The following is a 23,556-nucleotide window of genomic DNA, read 5'->3' as shown; positions in this document are numbered from 1 at the left end:
AGACAAACAGACGTAACTCTTTTAAAAAGTTTTTCTTGAAAACATAGTATCTCAAAACATAGGACCTCAGTAACGACATCTCTCGGGCTTCTCGCGGAAAACAAGCTTGCTCGTTAACTCGCAAACAATATTGCAAGAGCAAATTTTCATTATGTCGTAAGTAACATTCGCACCAATCCGAGAAAAATAAAGTTTTGTTTTGATGATCGAAAAGTTATTCCTATTTTCAATTAAACTCGTATAATCTCATAGTGATAGCAATGTTTAACATATATAGCAGGGTTCTAATCATACAAATGCAATTCGCTAGCTTTCATGTTAAAAAATACTGGTTTTTAAATCAAAAGTTATTATACGTCGTTTGGTGGCCCCTATTGTTACTTAAGTCAAAGTGTATTTACCAGGATATTCGGGAGAATTATCAATTACATCTCCTTACGTGCAGCCCATTCATCATTTTAGGACCACCGAAATCATCTTAGCAACAAACAGTTCGATTTATTCACTTTAATAATGAGAAAGCGAAACGACGAACGTACACTTTTCACGGGTTTCTCAGCGCTGTTACTTAAGTCAAACTGCATCTCCATAGAAATCGGGTGACTTAAGTAACATCGAAAACTTTTTTGATCGGAAGGTGATTACGTCAAAAAGCAATTCGACTGGTAAATAAATTTAAAAATGGGATGTGATCCTATATTCGGACAGTATATAGTGTAATAGCAGGAGCATCAATTGACACTGATAGCTCGACTTTGTTTACCTTTGTTACATTCGACGTAATGAAAATTTGCTCTTGATTGTATAAAAGTTCTATAGAATGTATAGAAACGTCAAAGTGATCCGATGCTAGTGCTGCGGCGAGTAGTTCGCGGAACTTATAATATTCAAATCAACCGTTAAATGCGTGGACGAAGATACACAATGAAATGTTACGTCTGTTTGTCTGTGGTAAAATTCAATAAGCAAACGTCAGACTGTAAGAGATACATGGTGGACTGTGTACTAACCATGGACCCAAAGGTCAGGACCAATAGCGTGGAAGGAATTTATCGAAAAATCATGGTTCTCGGTAATATGAATGGAAGTGCACGCAGTAGTAGCAACAATCAATACGAAGCTAACGATTTTAAATTGGCTCACCACTTTAGTAGCCTATTGGTCCCAAGCAAACGATTAACGTACCCTATTCTAGTCGAAATTCTAGTACTACGCAATGTTTGTTTTGATTCGCTATGAAAGTTTGACAGATAAAATGAGGGGTTATTGGTTTTTCCTATGATTCGAGGGGTGATTCGCCACGCTTGGGACCGAAGATAGTACTAGAGGTGAGCCAAAAAGTTGAGCACGTTTCTTCGGGACCTACTTGTCTTAGAGTTACCTCTATGGTAGTAGCGTAGTAGGTTTTTTAGATTTGTGGGCAGTTATATTTTTGAGTGCATGGGGGAATGCTGTCAACAATGCTGTCGGTTTGTTTACCAACAATAGCTGACGGTTTGTTTTAACCTAACTTTTTTCCTAACCTGAACTTCAGAACTAGGATTAATGTCATTGTTGATGTTGATCAAAATGGAATCAGTTTTATCACTTAATTGTTGGAGGTCCAACTAGAAATCATGCAAGGCGGACCCAGGTACGATCCTTGTGTAGCGAGGACCGAATGGACCAGATCCCGCCAGTCAGATGATTGTCCGCGGGAAGATTGTTCAAAGGAGGATTGTCCGCATGAGGATTGTTTGAAGGAGAATTGTCTGCTACCGACGAGTCAAGGAGTACGTGGAGGAAGAAGATTATCCGGAACTCTGAAGCTCTTTATATGTTCCAGAGGGAAAGATACATTCGGATGCATCCTGTATCCCCATCAAATTTATCCATGAAATTCTGCTTATATATCCAGAACATCAGTCAGAACTTTTTTCTCCAGACATCCTTATTCGATTTTTTTTATGTATTTTTCAGTATATCCTGAATATCCCTGTTGATCCTTCTGTCTATTCCGAAAATTCTTTCAATTCCGCTCGCATGCTGTCACAGTGTTGCCATATCTTTTTTGAAGCAACATGCATCAGAATGAGTGTCGTTCCCCAACGTTTTCCTTGAACGTCATTGATTGTCTCTGAAGATCTTTCCTGGAACTATCTTCCTGCGGACAATCGTCCAGTGGACAATCTTCCTCTGATCAATCTTCCTGCGGACCAGTGTTGGAAAAGTTCGCGATATTTCACGAAGTTCACCAAGGGAAAAGTTCGCGAGTCATAGGGAACTTTGATGAACTTTTCCATCACTGCTGTGGACAATTCTCTTCCTCCAAATAATCTTCGTGCGGACAATTCTCTTTCGAACAATCCTTCTGCGGACAACCCTCTTTCGAACAATCTTCCTGTGGACAATCCTCCTACGGACAATCCTCTTCCGAACTATCTTCCTGCGGACAATCGTCCTGTGGACAATCTTCTTCTGAACAATCTTCCTGCGGACAATCCTCCTTCGAACAATCCTCCTGCGGACAATCCTCCTCCAAACAATCTTCCTGCGGACAATCCTTCTTCGAACAATCCTCTTTCGAACAATCCTCCCGCGGACAATCCTCTTCCTCCGGATAATCTTTCTCCTCGAGTCGTCGGTAGCGGACAATATTCCTGCGGACAATCCTACTGATAATTCTCCTTCGAACAATCCTCCTCCGAACAATCTTCCTGAGGACAATTCCCCTTCGTACAATCTTCTCCCGAACAATCTTCTTGCGGACAATCCTCCTCCGAACAATCCTTCGAACAACCTTCTCCCGAGCAAACTTCCTGTGGACAATCCTCCTTTGAACAATCTTCCTGCGGACAATCCTTATTCGAACAATCTTCCTGGGTACAATCGTTCTTCGAGCAATCCTCCTGCGGACAATCCTCCTGGGGACAATCCAAATATATGATGTTCAAGGGCCCTGGATCTAATGAACTATTAGATTAGATAATTAACTATTTTAACTAGTTCCGCTTTTTTTTTGTTAGCATCCATGCCTCTCACGCCAAAGTCACGAGTTCAAATCTCAAAATGGCGAAACAAAAAGAAACGTGATAAGGGATATGACACACCTCAATCTGACTGCCACGGCAGCGGGTACCGCGCTTTTTTTTGCAGGCGCTTTTGCTGGCAGTTGTGCCATAGAGGTAACTCTAGGACCACTGGGTCCCGAAGAAAATCATTATTATTTTTGGCTCACTCAGTACCAGAACAACGGTCCAAGCAGTCCCAAGCTATTTCACTCACCCCTGCATGTTCTGCATGAATCCACACACCCCTGATGTTATCTGTCAAACTTTCATAGCGAATCAAAACAAACATAGTGCAGTAATAGAATTTCAACTAGAATAGGGTACGTTAATCGTTTGCTTGGGACCAATAGGCTACTAAAGTGGTGAGCCAATTTAAAATCGTTAGTTTCGTATTGATTGTTGGTTGTGCTGTCTGTGTCACTTTTGACACCTGTTCTGGTACAAATTGCTGTCTTTTGCTCTAGTACCCGGGTGCACCAGGTACACTAAAAAAAACAGCTAGGTGAACCAAAAAAAAAAAAATCGCGTGAAGGAGGTCCTTACCCTTTGGGTCCATGGTACTAACAACCGGTGGAAACAAACGATTTTAAATTGGCTCACTTTTTGACTAGCCTATTGGTCCCAAGCAAACGATTAACGTTCCCCATTCTAGTCGAAATTCTAGTACTACACTATGTTTGTTTTGATTCGCTATGAAAGTTTGACAGATAAAATGAGGGGTTAGTGGATTTTCCTATCTTTCGAGGGTGAATCGATTAGCTTGGGACCGTTGTTCTGGTACTGAGTGAGCCAAAAATAATAATGATTTTCTTCGGGACCCAGTGGTCTTAGAGTTACCTCTATGGTCGTGCTCCCAGCAGTAATAGATTGTGATCGCTTCTCCAAATGGGAGCGCATGCATCGAGCAATGGCGTACGTGCACCGATACGTGGGAGCATTGAAACGGATGGATCTACGGTGAAGCGAAGAATACAGGCTACCTCACTCAGGAGGAACTACGACAGGCAGAAGCGACCTTGATTCGGATGGTATAAAAGGGCAGACTTACCAACAATCAATACGAAACTAACGATTTTAAATTGGCTCACCACATAGTAGCCTATTGGTCCTAAGCAAACGATCAACGTACCCTATTCTAGTTGAAATTCTATTACTACACTATGTTTGTTTTGATTCGCTATGAAAGTTTGACAGATAACATCAGGGGTGTGTGGATTCATGCAGAACATGCAGGTGTGAGTGAAATAGCTTGGAACTGCTTGGGACCGTTGTTCTGGTACTGAGTGAGCCAAAAATAATAATGATTTTCTTCGGGACCCAGTGGTCTTAGAGTTACCTCTATGGTTGTACCATAGAGGTAACTCTAAGACCAGAAGCTCCCGAAGAAACGAGCTCAACTTTTTGGCTCAGCTCTGGTACTATCTTCGGTCCCAAGCTAATCGATTCACCCCTCGAAACATAGGAAAATCCACTAACCCCTCATTTTATCTGTCAAACTTTCATAGCAAATCAAAACAAACATTGTGTAGTACTAGAATTTTGACTAGAATGGGTTACGTAATCGATTTGCTTGGGACCAATAGGCTAGTCAAGCAGTGAGCCAATTTAAAATCGTTAGTTTCGTATTGATTGTTGGTTGTACAGTCTGTCAATGGATGCTTGCCTCAAGAGCATCCGTCGCTTCGTGGGTCGTCGTGGTGCTCCAGCCGAAATCTACACGGACAATAGAACAAACTTCCACGGCGCTGAGCGGGTGCTGATGAGACAACTTCAACAAGGTCTTGCCGCGACCGTGACTAATACGACAACTAAATGGTACTTCATTCCTCCATCGTCACCCCACATGGGCGGAGCGTAGGAACGCATGGTGCGTTCGGTCAAGCAGGCGATGATGGGCGCAAACAGTAGTGATCGGATGCTCGACGCCGAATCGCTGAATACGTTTGTTATCGAAGCGGAGTCGACCGTCAACAGCCGTCCACTCACTTACCTGCCTTTGGACGCGGAAGAAAGTGAAGCACTGACTCCGAACCATTTCCTGCTAGGCAACTCAACCGGGGTGCGACAACCAGTAGCAGAGCCGAGCCATAGCTCGGCAGTAGTGAAGAATTCCTGGAACCTGATCAACCATCAACTCGACTGTTTTTGGATGCGCTGGACTCGATAGATGCTGCCGACCCTGACCAGGAGAGCAAAGTGGTTCGGCGATGAGAGGGCTGTCGCTACCGGCGACCTAGTGCTGATCGTGGAGGACAACAAGAGGAACAGCTGAATCAGGGGACGAATGCTGCTGCGTAGGCCTGTCGCAAAGCTAACTATTCTGGACATAGGTGATAGTGGTAAAACTGGAACCGGTGGCCAGTGCCTCAAGTCGCGATGCGTAGTGTCACCCGAACCGAACCGCGGAGTTCAACCATAGAGGTAACTCTAAGACTAGTAGGTCCCGAAGATACGTGCTCAACTTTTTGGCTCAGCTCTGGTACTATCTTCGGTCTCAAGCTAATCGATGCACCCCTCGAAACATAGGAAAATCCACGAACCCCTCATTTTATCTGTCAAACTTTCATAGCGAATCAAAACAAACATTGTGTAGTACTAGAATGGGATACGTTAATCGATTTGCTTGGGACCAATAGGCTAGTTAAGTAGTGAGCCAATTTAAAATCGATAGTTTCATCACAGACAAACAGACATAACACTCGTAATGAACTGTTGATTGTGTTGCCTTCGCAAAGCCCAAAATCGGCGGCAACAGTTTCTTGAGTTTTCCGCATATTTAATTTTGCCCCAGCAGCTCTCTCGCAACAGCTCCTGGGGCCTCCTTTAGCTCAGTCGGTAAAGGCACAGCTAAATTTCTCGACTTCCCTGGGCATAGAGTATGATTGTACTTGCCACACAATTATACTAATGCAAAAATGGTACAGGCATCGAATGCTCTCAATTAATAACTGTGGAAGTGCATCCATAACACTAAGTTGATAGCATGCAATTGACAAATCCATGTTTCAATCGACCACCGTGACGCTGCAATCGCAGCGGTGATAAGTCCGAAATAATGTGTCAAACTGAATACATTTTTGAAATTTCAACCAAAAAACTATTATTTTCTATTTATTCTAGCGAGTTTCTGTGGAAGTCAAAACATGATCCGAGCAAAAAAGTAGTACTCGTAATAATGGTATATAATGCTGAATTTTATCGTGCTTTGTTTCGAAAATATCTTCCAAATAAACAAACATCATCCAAATCACCCGAATCGTCCACCGACTAAATCTATTGTCACTTAAAAATTAATTTCAGTTGGTGTACTAATCAGCAGATTAAATCGTTTTTCGTCTGGTGCTACACCGAGCAATCGGCCTATTTAATAGTTTTTCGTCGATTGATTTAGTCGGCCAACTTTGTCTGTTGTTTAATCGGCAGATGATTTCAAAGCTTAACATGTCTTCAGTAATTTATAAGTCTTAAAGTAGCTTTTTATTTAAGAACAATGCATTACAAAATAGTTTTATGCATTTTGTACAAGATTCACCCATGCTGACAAGAAATTTTCATGAAATTACATTGAAATTAAATAATTTTGCAAACAATCAATGAAATTTTCAAGGGCTGTCACAGACTTATCACCGTCGGTTAGTGCTTATTCCTGCCACCAGGCGCGCATGAGTTTAAGTTGGATTTCTCAATAAGCTAATATGCGATACGCAATTAGCTTGAAATGCGAGGAAGAAGAAGAAGCTCTCTCGAAGCCTATTTATCTTATCGATTTGCCTGGTCGATGTGACGATCACACTGATGTCGTCCGCATACGCCACCAGCAGATCATTTTCGCACACTCTTTCGAGTCTGCACAATAGTGGATGTAGGCAGAGAACGAAGAGGTGCATCGATAGCGGATCCCCTTGTCGTATAGAGCGTTGAATTTCGAACGGACGAGAAAGCTGCCCATTGATCAACAGCCGAGAGGTGGACCGGCTGCCGATGGGCGAGAGTAGAGCAATGAGATCCTGGTTGAAGCTGAGCGAAGGCATGCTCTCGAAGAGAAAATAGTGTCGGACCCGATCGAAAGCGTGATTCGAAAGCGTGATCGAGATCAAAGCTGATTAGCTGATCCTTAGACAATGTAGGGTAGATGGATGGATTAGATTGAGTTAATAGGTATTATCATAGAGGTAACTCTAAGACAAGAAGGTCCCGAAATAACGTGCTCAACTTTTTGGCTCAGCTCTGGTACTCTCTTCGGTCCCAAGCTAATCGATTCACCCCTCGAAACATGGGAAAATCCACTAACCCCTCATTTTATCTGTCAAACTTTCATAGCGAATCAAAACAAACATTGTGTAGTAGTAGAATTTCGACTAGAATGGGGTACATTAATCGTTTGCTTGGGGCCAATAGGCTAGTCAAGTAGTGAGCCAATTTAAAATCGTTAGTTTCTTATTGATTGTTGGTATTATGCCCAAACGAACGGTGGCCCATCTCGCCCCGTATGGTCTTCTTGCCCCCATCCCCCTTACCCCTCTAACTGGCTCGATTATCGAACGCTTTCCAGTCAAGTCTTCGGTCCTGACTACGAGGTCTTTCGTTGCGATCGGAATCCTAACAACAGCCGTAAATCTACAGGTGGAGGTGTCCTTGTAGCTGTCCGTAGCGGGTTGGAGGCAAAGGCCATCGAGAACGATTCATGGAACAATGTGGAGCAGGTTTGGACAGCCATCAATCTGGGTGATCGCACACTATTTCTATGCGCTCTGTACATTCCACCTGATCGAGTCCGCTACAATGAACTCATCGATACTCACTGTCGGTTAGTTTTCACAGTTCCACTCCAGTTGATGAGATATTCATTTTTGGTGACTTCAATCTGCCAGGCGTTTCGTGGAGTCATCTCATAGCGGATTCCTGTATCCAGATCCTGATAGCTCTACATTTCACGCAGGAGCTATTAGCCTTCTCGACAACTACAGCGCAGCGACGCTTTCTCAAATTAACCATGTAGTTAACGAAAATGGTCGTAGTTTGGACCTCTGCTTCGTGAGCACACAGGACAGGGCTCCATCAATTTCCTCGGCTCCTTGTGCACTAACTAAGCTAGTTCCACATCACCCTCCTCTAATTGTCACTGTTGAGGACAAACTCGTGCGTGATTTCGGCGACTATACTGCTACGGTTTCTTATGACTTCCGTAAAGCTGACCACCGTAGCATCATAGATGTGTTGTCTAGCATGGTATGGGAGAACATCCTTGATCCAGATGACGTTGAGGCTGCAGCGCAAACCTTTTCACATGGCTTGGCATATGTCATTGACAGACACGTCCTGAAAAGAACTCACCACAAAGTGTCTCACCCTCCCTGGCAGACGAGAGAGCTAAGTAGGTTGAAGTCAATCAAGAGAACAGCATTGAGAAGATTTACGAAGTATCGCACGCTTCCTCTGAAACTACATTATGTGAGGCTGAATCACATGTACCAGCGAGTCAGTCGTGAATGCTTTTCAAGTTTCCAACGAGGCATCCAGCACAAACTTAAGCTACACCCGAAATCCTTTTGGAACTACGTGAACGAGCAACGCAGGGAATCCGGCCTCCCATCGTCTATGGAATTCAACGGAGAAGTTGCTGCCACTGTTCAGGATATATGCCACCTTTTTTCCGAAAAGTTTGCCAGTGTATTCACTAATGAGACACTAACTGACGACCATATTAACCTGGCTGCCAGGAACGTTCCAGTAAACGATCAAACGCTGGGTCCAATTGATGTTAATGCAGAAATGATTTCTAAGGCCGCGACTCTGCTCAAGTCATCCTTCAATCCTGGACCTGATGGAGTTCCATCTGTATTTTTGAAGAGACATATTGCTAGCTTGTTAATTCCGCTTCTTCGCCTGTTCCGAATGTCTATCTCAGGTGGCATATTTCCATCTTGCTGGAAATTTGCGCACATGTTTCCCGTCCACAAAAAAAAGGAAGGAAACGAGCTGTGGATAATTATCGAGGAATTACATCGTTAAGTGCCGTTTCGAAGCTATTCGAGCTAGTGATTATGGAACCGTTGCTGTCCCATTGCAAGCAGTATTTGAGTGCTGATCAACATGGGTTTACTGTCAGCCGCTCTACAACTACCAATCTGCTGTGTCTCACATCGTATATAACCGAAAGCATGTCGGATCGGGTTCAAACGGACGTTATTTATTCAGACCTATCCGCAGCATTCGACAAGTTGAACCATGCTATTGCGATTGCTAAACTCGGCAGGCTCGGTGTATGCGGTAATCTTCTGAGTTGGTTTTGATCATATCTTACCGGTCGGCAACTAAAAGTTGCCATAGGAGATTGCAGATCAGCTAGCTTCTTCACCACATCAGGTATACCTCAGGGAAGCCACATGGGACCGTTCATTTTTATACTGTACTTCAACGACGTGCATCTGGTCATCGAAGCTCCTCGGTTATCATATGCAGATGACCTCAAAATCTTCCTACGAATCTGCTCCATTGCTGACTGTCACTTTCTTCAACGTCAACTGAATGTATTCGCTAGTTGGTGCAGGTTAAACAGAATTGTAGTGAACCCAGCCAAATGCTCCGCTATTACGTTCTCACGAAAACAACAACCGATAATATTTAGCTATGACCTGCTTGGCTCGACAATCGAACGCGTGAATCAGGTGAAAGACTTGGGTGTGATCTTGGATTCGCAGCTTTCATTCAAACAACACATTGCATATGTTGTTGATAAGGCGTCAAGAACTTTAGGGTTCATTTTTAGGATAGCTAAAAACTTCACTGATATCTACTGTCTAAAATCTCTCTATTGTTCGCTTGTTCGATCGACGCTTGAGTATTGTTCAGCGGTTTGGAACCCAAACTACAACAACGGTGCCGAGAGAATTGAATCTGTTCAACGTCGCTTTCTTCGTTTTGCGTTGCGTAGATTGCCTTGGAACGATCCGTTTCGATTACCAAGTTACGAAAGCCGTTGTCAACTTATCGACCTAGAACTTCTCCGGACTAGAAGAGACACAAACAGAGCCCTAACCGTGGCCGATATCCTACAAGGAAGGACAGATTGTGAGGCTATCCTGAGGCAAATTGACCAGAATGTTCAACCCCGACCGCTTCGTAATAACCTTATGCTAAGACTGCCTCTACGTCGCACAAATTATGGAGCGTACGGTGCGATTTGCGGACTGCAGAGAACATTCAACAGAGTTGCATCTGTTTTCGACTTTCATCTCTCCCGTGATGCGCTTCGTCGAAAGTTTTCTTCTGTTTTTCGCCGGCAGAAGTTAAGATATTGACTATAAGATATACGTTTTTTAATGTTATGACCATGCTTGAATGTATTTTTTTTTACCATAGTTGATAAGGTTAAAATCATTGGGGCTTCATCCAGCCTGTTGATGTAAAACAACAATAAACAACAATAAGCCTCGAGTAAGCCGCGAGTATTCGGCCCAACTCCTACTAAACATAGAATTAAGTGAATTTTGTTACAAACAAAGAACAATGAATTATCGGCTCCGTAAAGCTAACGTGATTGCGTGATACAAATAAGCGAACTAGATAAAAAAAAAAGCTGATTAGCTTCCCGGCACGGCGGTGGTGGCGGAGATTGGCTATCCGGTCCTTGAGAGCAAGAGTGGCTTGAAAGATATTCAGGTCTGAGTTGGAGCATTTCTGCCCGTCGCTCAAGACGTGGTGCTCTCCCATCACTTGTTCGAGCCTGGTTTTGAGGATGTGGCGCGGGAGAAGAGCTTGTAGCTGTTGAGCAGCAAGATCGGACGATAAGAACGGACTGTGTGGATGACGTCGAACATGCTGTGGTAGAAATCTCTCGGAATACCATCGCAGCTGGGGGACTTTCGTGGTGCGCTATCTGTTATTGCAGACCAGATTCGATGGGTCGTTGGGAGGATAACACTCTCGCAGACGAAACTGTTCTCATTCTCTTCTATTGGCTCCTTCGAGTACACCGTGGAGAAATAGACCATCATCGTGGCTCTGCTGCCGTTGCGTCCTGCTCTGTCTGTCTGCAGCTGCGTAATGACGGTAGTCTTCCTTCGCCTCTCCTCCAATTGGAATATTGACATGGGTTCTCCCGCCACGTGTGTTTCATTCATTCGTATGAATGCGTAGGAAAATCTCCGCTGAAGCGCTAGCATTTCACCTTTCAACCGGTTGATGTTGGTTATCATTTTAGGGTGCTGCTAGTACCCGTCGTAGGTTAACCGTAGCTCGCATAGGCAAATTTACTGATCGCTGAGTTCCTGAGTTATGACAATTTTGGACATTTTTTTTAGCTTTCGGGTAAAAGCAAAGTGGACGCATCTAACGGGGAGGTGATACATCTGTACTTAGCAAACGCGCATATTTTTGTAAGGGTTCTACGTTCAATAAAATAAATGTCTTAACCAAGTTTTCCTACCCACAGGAAAGTACTTACATCGATCATTGAGTCAAACAAGGCCGAATATTCAAGCCAAGAATGGAGGAAAAATTAAACCAAAATAACCACCTTTTAATCCCGTCTCTTCTTGCGGTCCTTATCGCGATTACTACTTCCGCTTCCACCGGCCATGGCGTCCTCCTTGCGCTTCGGTGCCTTCTTGGCCATGTTCAAGAACTGATCCAAACCGAACGGATCTTCCTCCTTCTCGAACTGTACCGGTCCCTGGCGGGCGGCCTGAGCCGAACGATCCGTTCCGCTGAACTCCTTATCCGGCACGAAACGCTGAGTACTCATAATCTGATCCAAATCGCCACCGTAGGCATCGTTGTCCAACGCTTTGCTCGGTCTGTAAAGATGCGTTCCCAAGGTACCGGCTTCACGCCACGGTTTGTCGTACACGTTGTAAGCTTCATCATCTCCGTAGCCAGAATCCATACCTGCGATGAGAAAACAAAAATATCAAATGTAGCCAAATCAAAATTTTCAGCACCTCCCCATTACCTTTGGAAGTATTAAACAGTCGCTGATCGAATTGTGCCTCCCCGGCGAGTGACGATTTGGCTGGCATTCCCAGAGCGATCTGTTCGGAGATATCCCGCTCCCGTTCCCGTTGCAGCTTCGAACGTTTATCCGGAGCAGCACGAGCCAAATTCCGATCACGAGCACGTTCCCGATGGCGTTCGGCACGGATCTCGTCACGTTCACGCAGATCCGCTGGAACTGCTCCGGGATCACCGCTGCCGGCAGCACCACCACCACCACCGCCACCAATAGCTTCCCCTGGGTGACGGATTCCGGCTCGTTCCTCACGGGCACGTTGAGCCATCTGCCGCAACATGTCTTCCTTCTTCTCCTTCTCCTTCTGGGCCAATTTCTTCTCCAACTGGGCACGGGCTTCGACGGCTTCTCGAGCCTTCCGATCGGCAATGTACAATGCTTCTGCCATTTTCGCAAACTTCTCATTGATGTGTACCTGCTGCAGTCCACGGCCATCGGCAGCCAGACGCTTGTCCAGTGGAATTGTGTAACCCTTGGCGTTTTTCCAGTTGGAAATGCACGGAGGAACCTTCCATTCGCGTTGCTCCTTCACGGTTACCTTTCTCGTTGGTGAATGCAGTACCGGAGCCGGAGGCGACGGTGGTCCCCGAGGAATTTTCTTATTGATCCTGAAACGGGGTGGCTCCATCGGATCAACTTGTGCTTCGACCATTCGAATAACCCGCTGCTTGGCTCCGGAATTGAATGCATCCCCTTGCTGTGAGGGTGTATACCGAATATACTGCGCTGGAGCTTGCTTTTCCGCGGCCCTCACTGGCATAGCGGACACAATTTTCTGATTGGTCAGCTTCTCCAGTGCCTTCCTGGTATTTTCTGTGATTTCATCAATCGCTTCCTGATCTGGTAATTGCAATTCCTCGGCATCCTCTGCCAGAACCTCCGCCGGCAGCAGCTGGTTGATGTTCGAATAGACAATCTTGTCCTTGCTGTGGCCTTGTCTAGCGATGACATCGTACTTGACCTTACCATTCTGATCCAGTTGCACGGCCAGGGCATTCGATTTCTTTTGTGCATTCCCTGGAGCACCCATCGCCAGCGGATACTGAGCTACGTGAATCTCGGGAAATGCACCACCATCGCCAAAGTCGGCTTCCGTACGGGGAACCCATCCCTTCCGCTGTCCGTAGGGCGGAGCTGCAATCTTGGCACTGACCAGAGCACCCATCGACGGAGTCCCCTTGGCGACATGTTTACGTTCATCGTCGCGATCCCAGATGGGATTGGACGGGGTGGGCAGAATACTCGATAGCGACATCGTGTCGCCGATGGTTTCACGCACTACGGGGTACCAGAACCGGAACTCGGTGGATGCGAGGAAAACGGGAAAACACTATTCACTTTTATCGCGAAGACGCAGAATTTCCCTTTGTATGCGATGCAAAGGAAAAGAAAATGTCGACTGTTTCGTGTGTTTCGTTTGACACCTTTTGACAGCTGAGTCCGTTTCGAACGGGTTCCGCGCACCGTTATGCCGACAAAAGTTGGTTGCCCAAAATAGGGCTGGCAGATGTTTATAGTGGTCGAGGTGTGATAGTCGGACTAGCGGCTTCCGACGTCACGAGCGATTATCAATTGGTTACCGAAAAATTACCCAAAATTAAGTTCTTTTCACTCATCTCCCATGTTCCGTTCAATGCACGGTACCCAGCGTAAACACATAAATGAGTAAAAAAATACACATTTTTTACAGCTCCTTAGTCCTATATGTAGACGATCCTAAAATGTGTGAAAAAATACACATTTTAAGAATGTACTCACCAAATTTCAATTTTGAGTTTCAGCAAAATAGTCAAACAAATTGGCTGATAATCAGTAAGATGAACTTCCTGTCTACTTAAATGACAGGTCGCGCAAATCCTGTGTATGCTACCTGCTACCTACACATATTAAAATTGTCATTGACACCTCAAAACAAATCCAAAGGTAAATAGTTTCCTTTTAAAAATTGGAAAACCGTTTCATTATTCTTCATTATTATTGTAGTTTCAAGCAATTCTTAATACCCCGTTCACACTACAACCTATATTACGTGATATAGCCTATCTTGATATCAGCATCCATACATCTAGTTTTCACTGGAAATAATATGTATGACGTTTGATATCAAGAAATTCTATATCAAGTAATATAGGCTGTAGTGTGAACGGGGTATAAAGTTGCCCAATCTCACCAAATGGCGTTATTGCTCGGTGGCTCTATCGCGTTATGCATCGGAAGACATTTTCCCATTTTCACGGCGAACGGAGAAACAGCACGAAGGGCTTTGAAAGCTACGAGCTTATCCTTGACGAGCTCAGGACGTCAATAACTACTGGCGAAATGCAACGCGGTTTTAACGTAATTAATCCAGGTGACCTACTGCTGCCAGCCTGAACCGAATTTAAACCACCAACCATAGTGCTTTAATTGTATTTATCGAAGTGTTTTATAGTGTTGTATATTGAAGAAAAGAAATAAATCATTAAGTAACATACAACTAAAACGTGCCATCAGTAAAAACAGAATAAAATTAATTTGCTGTTGTTTCTGTAATATTTTCCAGAAATTTACTGGAAAATCAGTTAATCGCTGTCAATTCATCTTCTGCTACGGCTTCAGCAAAAAATAAAATGTTTACTGAAGATTCAGTAAAATTTTGTAATTTTGACAGAAATCGAATTGCTGGAAGTTTCAGCAGCAATAGTTTGCTGGAAAGTTTACTGATCTGTCATCAAGTCCAAAATCAGCAAAATTTTGCTGAATTCCAGCGATTTATATTTGGTGTGTAGCACCAGTCAAAAAATGTGTATTTTTATACTCATTAATGGGTAAAAAAACTTAAAAACTTTGCTGCATCCTGCTTTGTTGCTGCACGCCATTTGCTAAATTTTCAGTGAAGAACAGCATAGGAAAACGGAGGAACTACGGTAGAAACTGGACATGCTAGAGGAAGTCACGCTTACCACTACACCACATTATATTTAAGTTCTAGAAATGATTACTTTTTACACATTTTGCTGTAAGAACCGTTCTTGAAAAATGTGTAACTTCTATTGACGTTTGCTGGGTTTACACATTTTATGAGTAGGCCCCTTTTTCACGAAATGTGTGAAATTTTACACATTAATGTGTTTACGCTGGTTACCGTGTAAGCTAATTTTCAGTAAACCGCTAATAGTAGTTTACATTTGACTATGGCAAAAATAATTACTTACTCGTGAGTATTTTCTACCAAAAATTAAGTTCAGTTTACTCAAATTTGAGAATATCTCATTCTCATACACTCACTAGTAGCTTATTGAACGATAGCTCGCGATAGTCATGAGAAAATCGAATGTCTCGTTCCGTTTTTGACAACAACAAAAAGTGAGAGTGGGATGCAAAACTCAAAATTACCCAATATTAAGTAAAAAGAACTTAAATTTAGGGGTTTTTTTTTTCTCTGTGTACAAAATATTTGTCCTCGTTGATTCAAGCTGATCATTGCATTAGGTCCTAAGTAACATAGACATTTTTGACGTTTAATCATCTTTCTCTATCTAGCACACATGGACGGTTTTTTTTCCCACTAATCTGTTTCCCTCTTGCTCGCACTCGTTCGCTTTAAATGGTACAGTAGTGTGCGCCGATTAAACGTCAAAAAGCTCTATTGATCGATTCTCCTCGTCGACTTTCTCTTTCGTTAATAACATGAGCACATACCCACATATTGTTGTGTTTTTTTTTATATTAGATGCTATATAAAAGCATCTTTTAACGATCAGCACACAGAAAATACCTGGGAATATCTTAAAATGGCCGTGGGGATACAAAGAGAAAGTCGACGAAGAGAATCTGTCACCATTTGTCGAGTTAAATTTATCTCGTGGTTAAAAGTTACATTTCGAAAGTTATCTTCTATGGTCGAAAATCCCCGTGCTGTCGATCGACCGGTTTTCAACCCACGATTGTCAAAATTTAACTGCTTGTCTGTCAGAAATAACCAAGCTCGGATAGCAGGGTTAATTGATAACTTTCCATCTGTAAAATTTTAACCAAAAGTAAAAAAAAATTCGCAAATGGTTCAGAGCCGAGTCAAATACGAATAATCGTCGCCTACCTCCCTTAACTGGTTACAAACGTAAACAACCCTTAAGAAACCTACACGGTTTGTTTACGTTTGGAACCAATTTCATACAAGAATGATCAGTAGGCTGATTTGACCTAGGGTGGGACGTGCTGTCAAATCAGCCTACTGATCATTCTTTTTTTTTCCTTTGGTTTGTTTTTTTCCGTCGATCTTGTTTTCCGTGCTGAGCACCAATGCTACCGACTGTAGAGTTTCGGATGTATTCAACCTATTAAACATGCGTTGTTACTTCTGATTTATCACTTTTTATTTTCTCGAACCATCTAATACAACCTCGTACTCACAACGTTCGCTCTCTTCTCTCCCTTTCCGGAAATCCCACGTACCTCACCTGACTTTATCAGGGTTTCCATGTTTCTACTGTTCTTTATTATATAATACAACAGGGCCGGAGTTAGGCTCGACCCGACACCGACTAGCCAGGAAGGCAGCTCCCACCAGTGCTGCACAATTTCGACAATACACGGTGATACTCAAAATTCTGCTTTGGTCACTCGTTTGAGCTAACAGTCATCGTCAAGGCAAACCATGTCAATTGTCAGTGGCATTTTTGTCAGTGACGAACATGTGCTGATTTGTTTATTAGCTAAATTTAAAATGAAATTAAATGGCTTGCGAAAAACAATTACATGGAGCCATTAAAGTGAACAAGCATCTACGTCCTGAACAGCTTGGATAACAATAATGTGACTCAGAATGCAAGAAATTACCCTTTCTGTTACCAGGTGAATCTTTGCCATTGACGAAAAAATGAATGAGATTTTGACAAAGATTTTTTTGAGGATCAAGTCTATCATTGACTATGTGAAAAACAATTTTGTCAATATCGCGCAAAAGTCTGTCAATGACAATGACAAATCTCAGCACTGGCTCCCACACCTGGACCCTACCTATCGACCCATCAACTCATGAACCGGGGACCAACGGCTTATTTTCCCATCCGAAGGAAGGCGTGATCAGAGATGTTATGCCTCAGAACATCCCGGTGGCGCCGACTGGGATTGAACCCAGGCCTGCTGGGGTGAAGCTGATCATTCTTGTATGAAATTGGTTCTAAACGTAAACAAACCCTGTAGGTTTCTTATGGCTTGTTTCCGTTTGGAACCAGTTATGCGAGGTAGGCGACGATTGTTCGTATTTGACAGCCACCTCCACCCCCCCCCCCTTGGATTTGACAGCACGTCCCCCCCAGCTAGTAGATAGAACTGTACATCAACAACTATTGTGTCCGTCAATCAGTCTACATTAGTACAAGTCACACTCCTGTCCACTTCGTCTCAGCCACAATCGAACCCATCTGCGGCGTTGGTGGCACACTGGGTGAAGCTTCCCAACGAAACAGTTCTACTTTTATATATTTTTTTTTAACAGAAAACGATCTCAAATAGCGGAAGTGCACTAGTTATGGCATGAACCATCATGGCCTATGTAATTTAAATGGGTAAGGCCAAAACCATTGTGTATAAGGGATTGTGCCATAGCTGGCTCACTTACCCTATTGTAGAAATTACGTTAAAAAGCGTTCTAGCAAAAAGTTAACAAAATTGACCAGAAGTTCTTGTTCTACGATTTTTGTAAATTTTCAATTGCCAAATGAAAGTCTAGAAGTGGTTTTAAATGTTCCAAAACTTTGCATTTTTCATGAGCTTTTTTTTTATAAAAACTAGCTGAGTGTGCCCGGCCTTACTCGGGATTCAATTTTAGCTTGAGTTTATGCGCCGATTTAAAAAAAAAGCATGCTATATTGTACGTAGCCCCCCCCCCCTCTTATCTAAGAAGCTACCCCCTATATATGTCCTCCACATGCCAAATTTGGTTCGATTTGCTTGATTAGTTCTCGAGTTATGCAAACATTTCTGTTTCATTTGTATTGGAGCCCCCCTCTCCTCCCTTCAGAGGGGAGAGTGGTCTCAAACCATCATAAGAACCTTTTCCGGCCCCAAAAACCCCTGCATACAAATTTTCACGCCAATCGGTTTAGTAGTTTCCGATTCTATAAGGGTCAGACAGACAGACAGACAGATAGAAATTCATGTTTAGAAGATTGAAGATTTAATTTTTGAGATATTTGAGTTCAAATCAAAAGCAACAACAAACGCACCGAGCATTGTTAATCAAAGCGAGTTATTAACAAAAGAGAAAATTGACGAAGAGAATCGATCATCGCGTCACTGTCGACTTTATATATTTTTCCATAGAAATTTTCGAGATTTTCACGCCTGGTTGTATTGGTGCGCTGTGTGAAACTGTGGTAGTGAAAATCCGAGGAAAATACATAACAAACCGCTGTCAAATTCATTTTGACAGATCGAATAACATACATTTTGAGGTTGGCCCGAGGAAAATATTAAACAGCTTTATATGGCGATAGATCCGCGTTATACCCCGGACAGACTATGGCTTATATCATGTAATATAGGCTGGTTTGCAATGAGCACTCATATATAGGATTTCCAGTGAAAACTAAATGTATGAGTGCTCATTGCAACCGGTGAACCTCGCGGTGAACACTCGTGTTTATTTCAGTTACCGTGGGGACGTAATTTGTGATTAGTCCCGGGCCTTTCAAGTTGTATCATTATTTATGTACGGTCCTTAAATTTGAAATGACGTTTCACATTCATCTAGTGATGGGCGAATAATTGATTAATCGATTAACGAACCGAAAAGTAAAATATTTGTAATCGGTTATATCATGCCGATATAAGCATTAACTTCTCCAGAGGATCATCACCCATCGTTTCAAACATGTGCTGCACTCTCATTGGTGGAAAAATGGCAACACAGTGAACAAAAAAAAAACGATTAGATGTTAATCGAGTAATTAAAAATGGGACATCTCTCTTAGTATTCATCTTTGGTATTAGTGTGCGTGCGTTGAACGTCACTAATCTCTATAACTTTGTCTATTTCGATCAGGTGTGAAGTTTCCTTTCAGCCGGCGCCGGTGGTGTAGTGGTAAGCGTGACTGCTTTCTCACCCTAATGGGTCTGGGTTCAATACGGGCCGAAGCCGGTGGGATTTGTCTGAGGCATAAAAATCTCTGGTCACGTCTTCCTTCGGAAGGGAAGTAAAGCCGTTGGTCCCGACCCATGTGTGTTGAATGGATGCGATATCCTACACAGGTGTGGAAGCTGCCTTCCTGCACATTCGATTGCCGTTGGCGTTGACGGCGACTCTGTAGCTCTTTTCTCCTTTGAGAAAATCCATAAGCAAACGTCAGGCTGTGCGTGAAACATGGCGAACTTTGAGCTTGAGCTTGAGCTTGATTGACCGCCCACGGTTGCTACTCCGTTACTGCCAGATCAGCTGTAATTACACAGAGAACCAATAGACGATGCTTGGGACTAGCAATCATCCTCAATGTGTAAAAACTAGTGATATTAAATTAGGCAATACCAGCGCCGGCCGCGCCCGAACACAGGTCAAGAAAGGAATGGGAAGGATTGTGTTGACATGACACTCGCTTTGATGGAAGCCGAGAACACCTCTGCACTTTCACGAGGAATCACTGGGATGTTGGATAAGAGGGTTGGGTTTGCAGCAGGGTTCGTTTTGGTAAACGATAAGCTGAATTGATGTCCTAACGATCATATAACGCGAAGGAGTTTGGGACTAAACCCACGGTCTTCTGCTCAGTAAGCAAAAACGTTTGCCACTTGGCAGACGAGTACCTTTTTAATCACCGATTTGCTGTTATTACCATGTAGTCATATTAACAAATAAAACGATTGACGAATCTTGAATGTGGATGGGCCTGAGATTAGACTCATGATGTTCTCCTCAGTAAGCAAAAACGGTTGCTCTAAGGCCACCGAGCCCCTCATATCACATAATACCGTTGCTCAAATTTGTGTATCCATTCAAACCCGGAACCAACGACAACAACGAGTTTCGCAAAATACACGATACACAAGCGATTTTACCATAAATCTTTTTGATATGTAAGGACCTGGGACCGCGTTTTTCTGCTCAGTAAGCAGGCCACTGTAACCGACGATCTTTCAAATCCGAAAACTAAAAACTATGAAAAAGTACTTAGGCCTTCATAAGCCACTTTCACGCGACGTTCAATGACAGGGTCCTATCCAGGATTACATCTGAAAAATCCAAATCTGGCCAACGCCCACCCTAAACCTAAAACTGTTCTAATCCACCTGAAATGACTAACGTATGGAAGACTTTGACTACCCAGCCATGCAATAGTCTCATTCCGTGCGTTATGGCAACTTGATGATTCTATTGCGCTCATCTTTGGGCACCACCCAGGGGAGACTTGGTCCTGTACCCAATGCTTAACTTATCTCCATTCCACTCAGCTACTCGCAATTTCTTGTGATATAGTGGGCGGAATATTATTATATGAGACAATTCAATGCAGACGTCTTTCCAAATTTGGCAGATCGACAGGTAATCGGTGAGTTACCACGATAGTTGCTATTCAACAACTCGACAACGTCCGATCGTCAACGCCTGCTATGAGAATTTCCCATTGCAGACGCCAACGAAATGACGTCATCGAGCTATCGATCAACTACCCTGGTTATCGCCTGGTACCTTATAGCACGATGCTAGGAGGCGAACCGGAAGAATCGATGAGCTACCTCTCCCCCCGTGAAACATGGCGAACTTTGTACCACAGACAAACAGACGTAACTCTTCATTGTGTATCTTCGTTCATGCATTTAACGGTTGATTTGAATATTATCAGTTTCGCGAACTACTCACCGCAGCGCTGGCATCGGAACACTTTGACGTTTATATATATTCTATAGAACTTTTATGCAATATTGTTTACGAGTTAGCGAGCAAGCTTGTTTTCCGCGAGAAGCCAGAGAGATGTCGTTACTGAGGTTATATGTTTTGAGATACTATGTTTTCAAGAACAAGTTTTTCAAAGAGTTACGTCTGTTTGTCTGTGTTTGTACTATCCTTTCACTCGACCGAAAATTCCCATAAGAAACTGTCTATATTTGCTGGAAGAGCAAGTTTTTCAACGGTGCCGTCAACGCCAATGGATGGCAATCGATGTCCATCGGTGATTCCCAACAAACAATTGAGAGCTCTTATAAAACACCTGAGTTGATCAAACGTTGAATAATAGCTTCCAGAGTTGTACAAGAATGTAGTTGTATTTCCTTTTTGGTTAATCGCTTCAAAAGCTGCTTGGAGCACTCTTAAATGATTGTTTACGTTCGGTTTACCTATATGCTTTATAAGACCTACGATAACTTTTATAGCACCTTAGTTAAACCGATTGACAAGAGCTATATAGTACGTGGAATAAACGCATCAAAACAAACCATTGGGAGCTCTTATACAACACCTGAGTTGATCAAACGTTGGATAATAGCTTCCAGAGTTGTACAAGAATGTAGTTGTATTGCCATTTGGTTAAAAGCTTCAAAAGCTGCTTGGAGCACTCTTAAATGATTGTTTACGTTCGACCAACCACCAACCACAATTTTGTTGCTAAAAATAGCACAAGTGATAGGCACGTTTATATGACCATAAGGCAATGATAATTCGACTGCAAGAGAAGTCACTCAAGATGAGCTTCATATACTTCTCTCATATGATCAAAATATGTATTCAAGAATAGAGCAGATGGAAACAGAAGCGACTGGCAATCCGGGATCATGAGTTCGAATCTTGCTTCGAGAAATCCTCGGTGGAGTAGAGGTAAATTATATATATGTGTTATTAATAAATGCAAACTTAGAGATGAACTAGCCTAAGGCTAAAAATCTCTTTAATAAAGAATTAAAAAAAAAAAAATGCAAACATTAATTTAAGACATATATCATATAATCAACGATAACATTTCTAGATAAATTCTCTCAATTAATGATTAGAGAGATTAATTGAAAGAATATCAATCAAAGATTAAACAGATGCTTGTTACTACTTCCTCCATGATCACAGAATGTGAATTATGGCATAATTACATATTTTTTCAATGTGCACAAATAAATTAAATTAATAAAAACTGTACAAGCAATTATTTTGGCGTACCACAACAATTGTTAAACTAATTTTAATCTGTGAATATTGTGAGTACTTACACAACGGTTATGAAGGAGTCATTAAAAAGTGCTATAAACGCTTTTCACCGTTGCTGTATAGTGATTATTTAGGAGTCATAAAAGAGTTGAACAAACGCCTCTCAGGTTTACTCTCTACTAAATTTCAAAGCAGCTGTCAAGAAGTGTCTACAAACGTTCTATAAGAGCTTTCACCAAAATAATAAAGCTTGAGTTTAAATATGTATCTATAAACGTTGTATAAAAGTTGCTTCTACTCCTATACCGCGTATACATATAATGCTGTAGTTGAACAGGTTCTCCAAACCAGTGTAAACAAGAGTTTTACACAAGTTGTAATAAACAAATTGTACAATTATTATTCAGCATGCAGTTGAATAAAATCACAATGGCAGCGTTTCTTCAACAAGAAATTGATTTTGGGTAAACGTTTAACTGAATACGTTAGACAACACCTTTGTGTTGCTGTTGTATATGTTCTCCAAACCAGTGTAAACAAGGGTTTTATAAAAGTTGTGGTGAACACATTGTGCAATTATTATTCAACATGCAGCTGAACAAAATCAAAACGAAAGCGACAAAAAATTCCTTATGCAGCTAATTTGTGCCTGTATACACGGATAGAAATCTCCTTATATCTTTTGGCAAATTTCTATTGCTGATTTTTCATATAATGTATAAGTCAACTAATAAGCAGACGCGTTGCAAAAAGTTAATGAAGATCATGTGTCAAATGAAATGTATAAGCGGTCATACATACCTTTTATGCATTATTATAGGACCTATGCGGTTTGTCGTATGGAATGTATAAGTGTGGTATAAGGCTGATGTTTTGGCAAAAATGTATAAGTGATCTGCAGCTAGAATTGTTTGTTGGGTAGTTAGATTGCGGAACACAGACTGATGTTAAATAAAGGAATGAAGAAAAAGAAGAAGAAGTTTCCGTGCTACAATTTATGGAAAAATGACAGACACCAAAGATCCACAATTTGAAATCATTACCGTTAACACACAATCAGGGACGGATCTCATTACTCTTTGGGACTTTCTCATTACTTTTTAATATAGAATGCTTACGGTCAATACAATTGAATTGTCAGTTAATCCATCTTAAAATTGATAGTTTAGTGCTATTAATCTCCCTATCAAAATTCACAATTTCTGCACCGAAGATCCACACTCTGTTTTTGCACTAGGGAGATTAATAGCACTAAACTATCTATTTTAAGATGGATTACTGAAAATTCAATTGGATTAAACGTAAGCATTCTATATTAAAAAGTCCCAAAAGAGCGATCCATCATTGGACACAATTATACAAAGTTTTATGCAGGTCCAGTTTTT

The 23,556-nt window shown here is 42.3% G+C and overlaps 1 protein-coding gene across 1 annotated transcript; it reads right to left on the bottom strand.

Annotated features, from left to right (window-relative positions):
* Positions 1-11,421: 11,421 nt before the first annotated feature.
* Bx42 (Puff-specific protein Bx42) lies at positions 11,422-13,447 on the bottom strand. The gene is made up of 2 exons (XM_065223106.1): positions 12,004-13,447; positions 11,422-11,939 (listed from the first exon to the last, which is right to left on the bottom strand). Exons 1-2 carry the CDS (start codon positions 13,313-13,315, stop codon positions 11,572-11,574), a joined length of 1,680 nt encoding a protein of 559 aa, XP_065079178.1. The 5' UTR covers positions 13,316-13,447; the 3' UTR covers positions 11,422-11,571.
* Positions 13,448-23,556: the final 10,109 nt, after the last annotated feature.

This window comes from Ochlerotatus camptorhynchus, unplaced genomic scaffold (genome assembly GCF_037179485.1).
Source record: "Ochlerotatus camptorhynchus isolate MF236.1 unplaced genomic scaffold, CSIRO-AGI_Acam_v1.1 ptg000185l, whole genome shotgun sequence".
Lineage (NCBI taxonomy): Eukaryota > Metazoa > Arthropoda > Insecta > Diptera > Culicidae > Ochlerotatus > Ochlerotatus camptorhynchus.
Note: the sequence above shows the minus strand (reverse complement) of the source record. Positions and strands in the feature narration are given on the sequence as shown.

Coding starts and splice junctions, on each gene's coding strand:
- Bx42 (XM_065223106.1), bottom strand. CDS start 13,315: ATGTCGCTATCGAGTATTCTGCCCACCCCGTCCAATCCCATCTGGGAT. Junction 11,940..12,003: donor ACTGTTTAATACTTCCAAAG/GTAATGGGGAGG, acceptor TTCTCATCGCAG/GTATGGATTCTGGCTACGGA.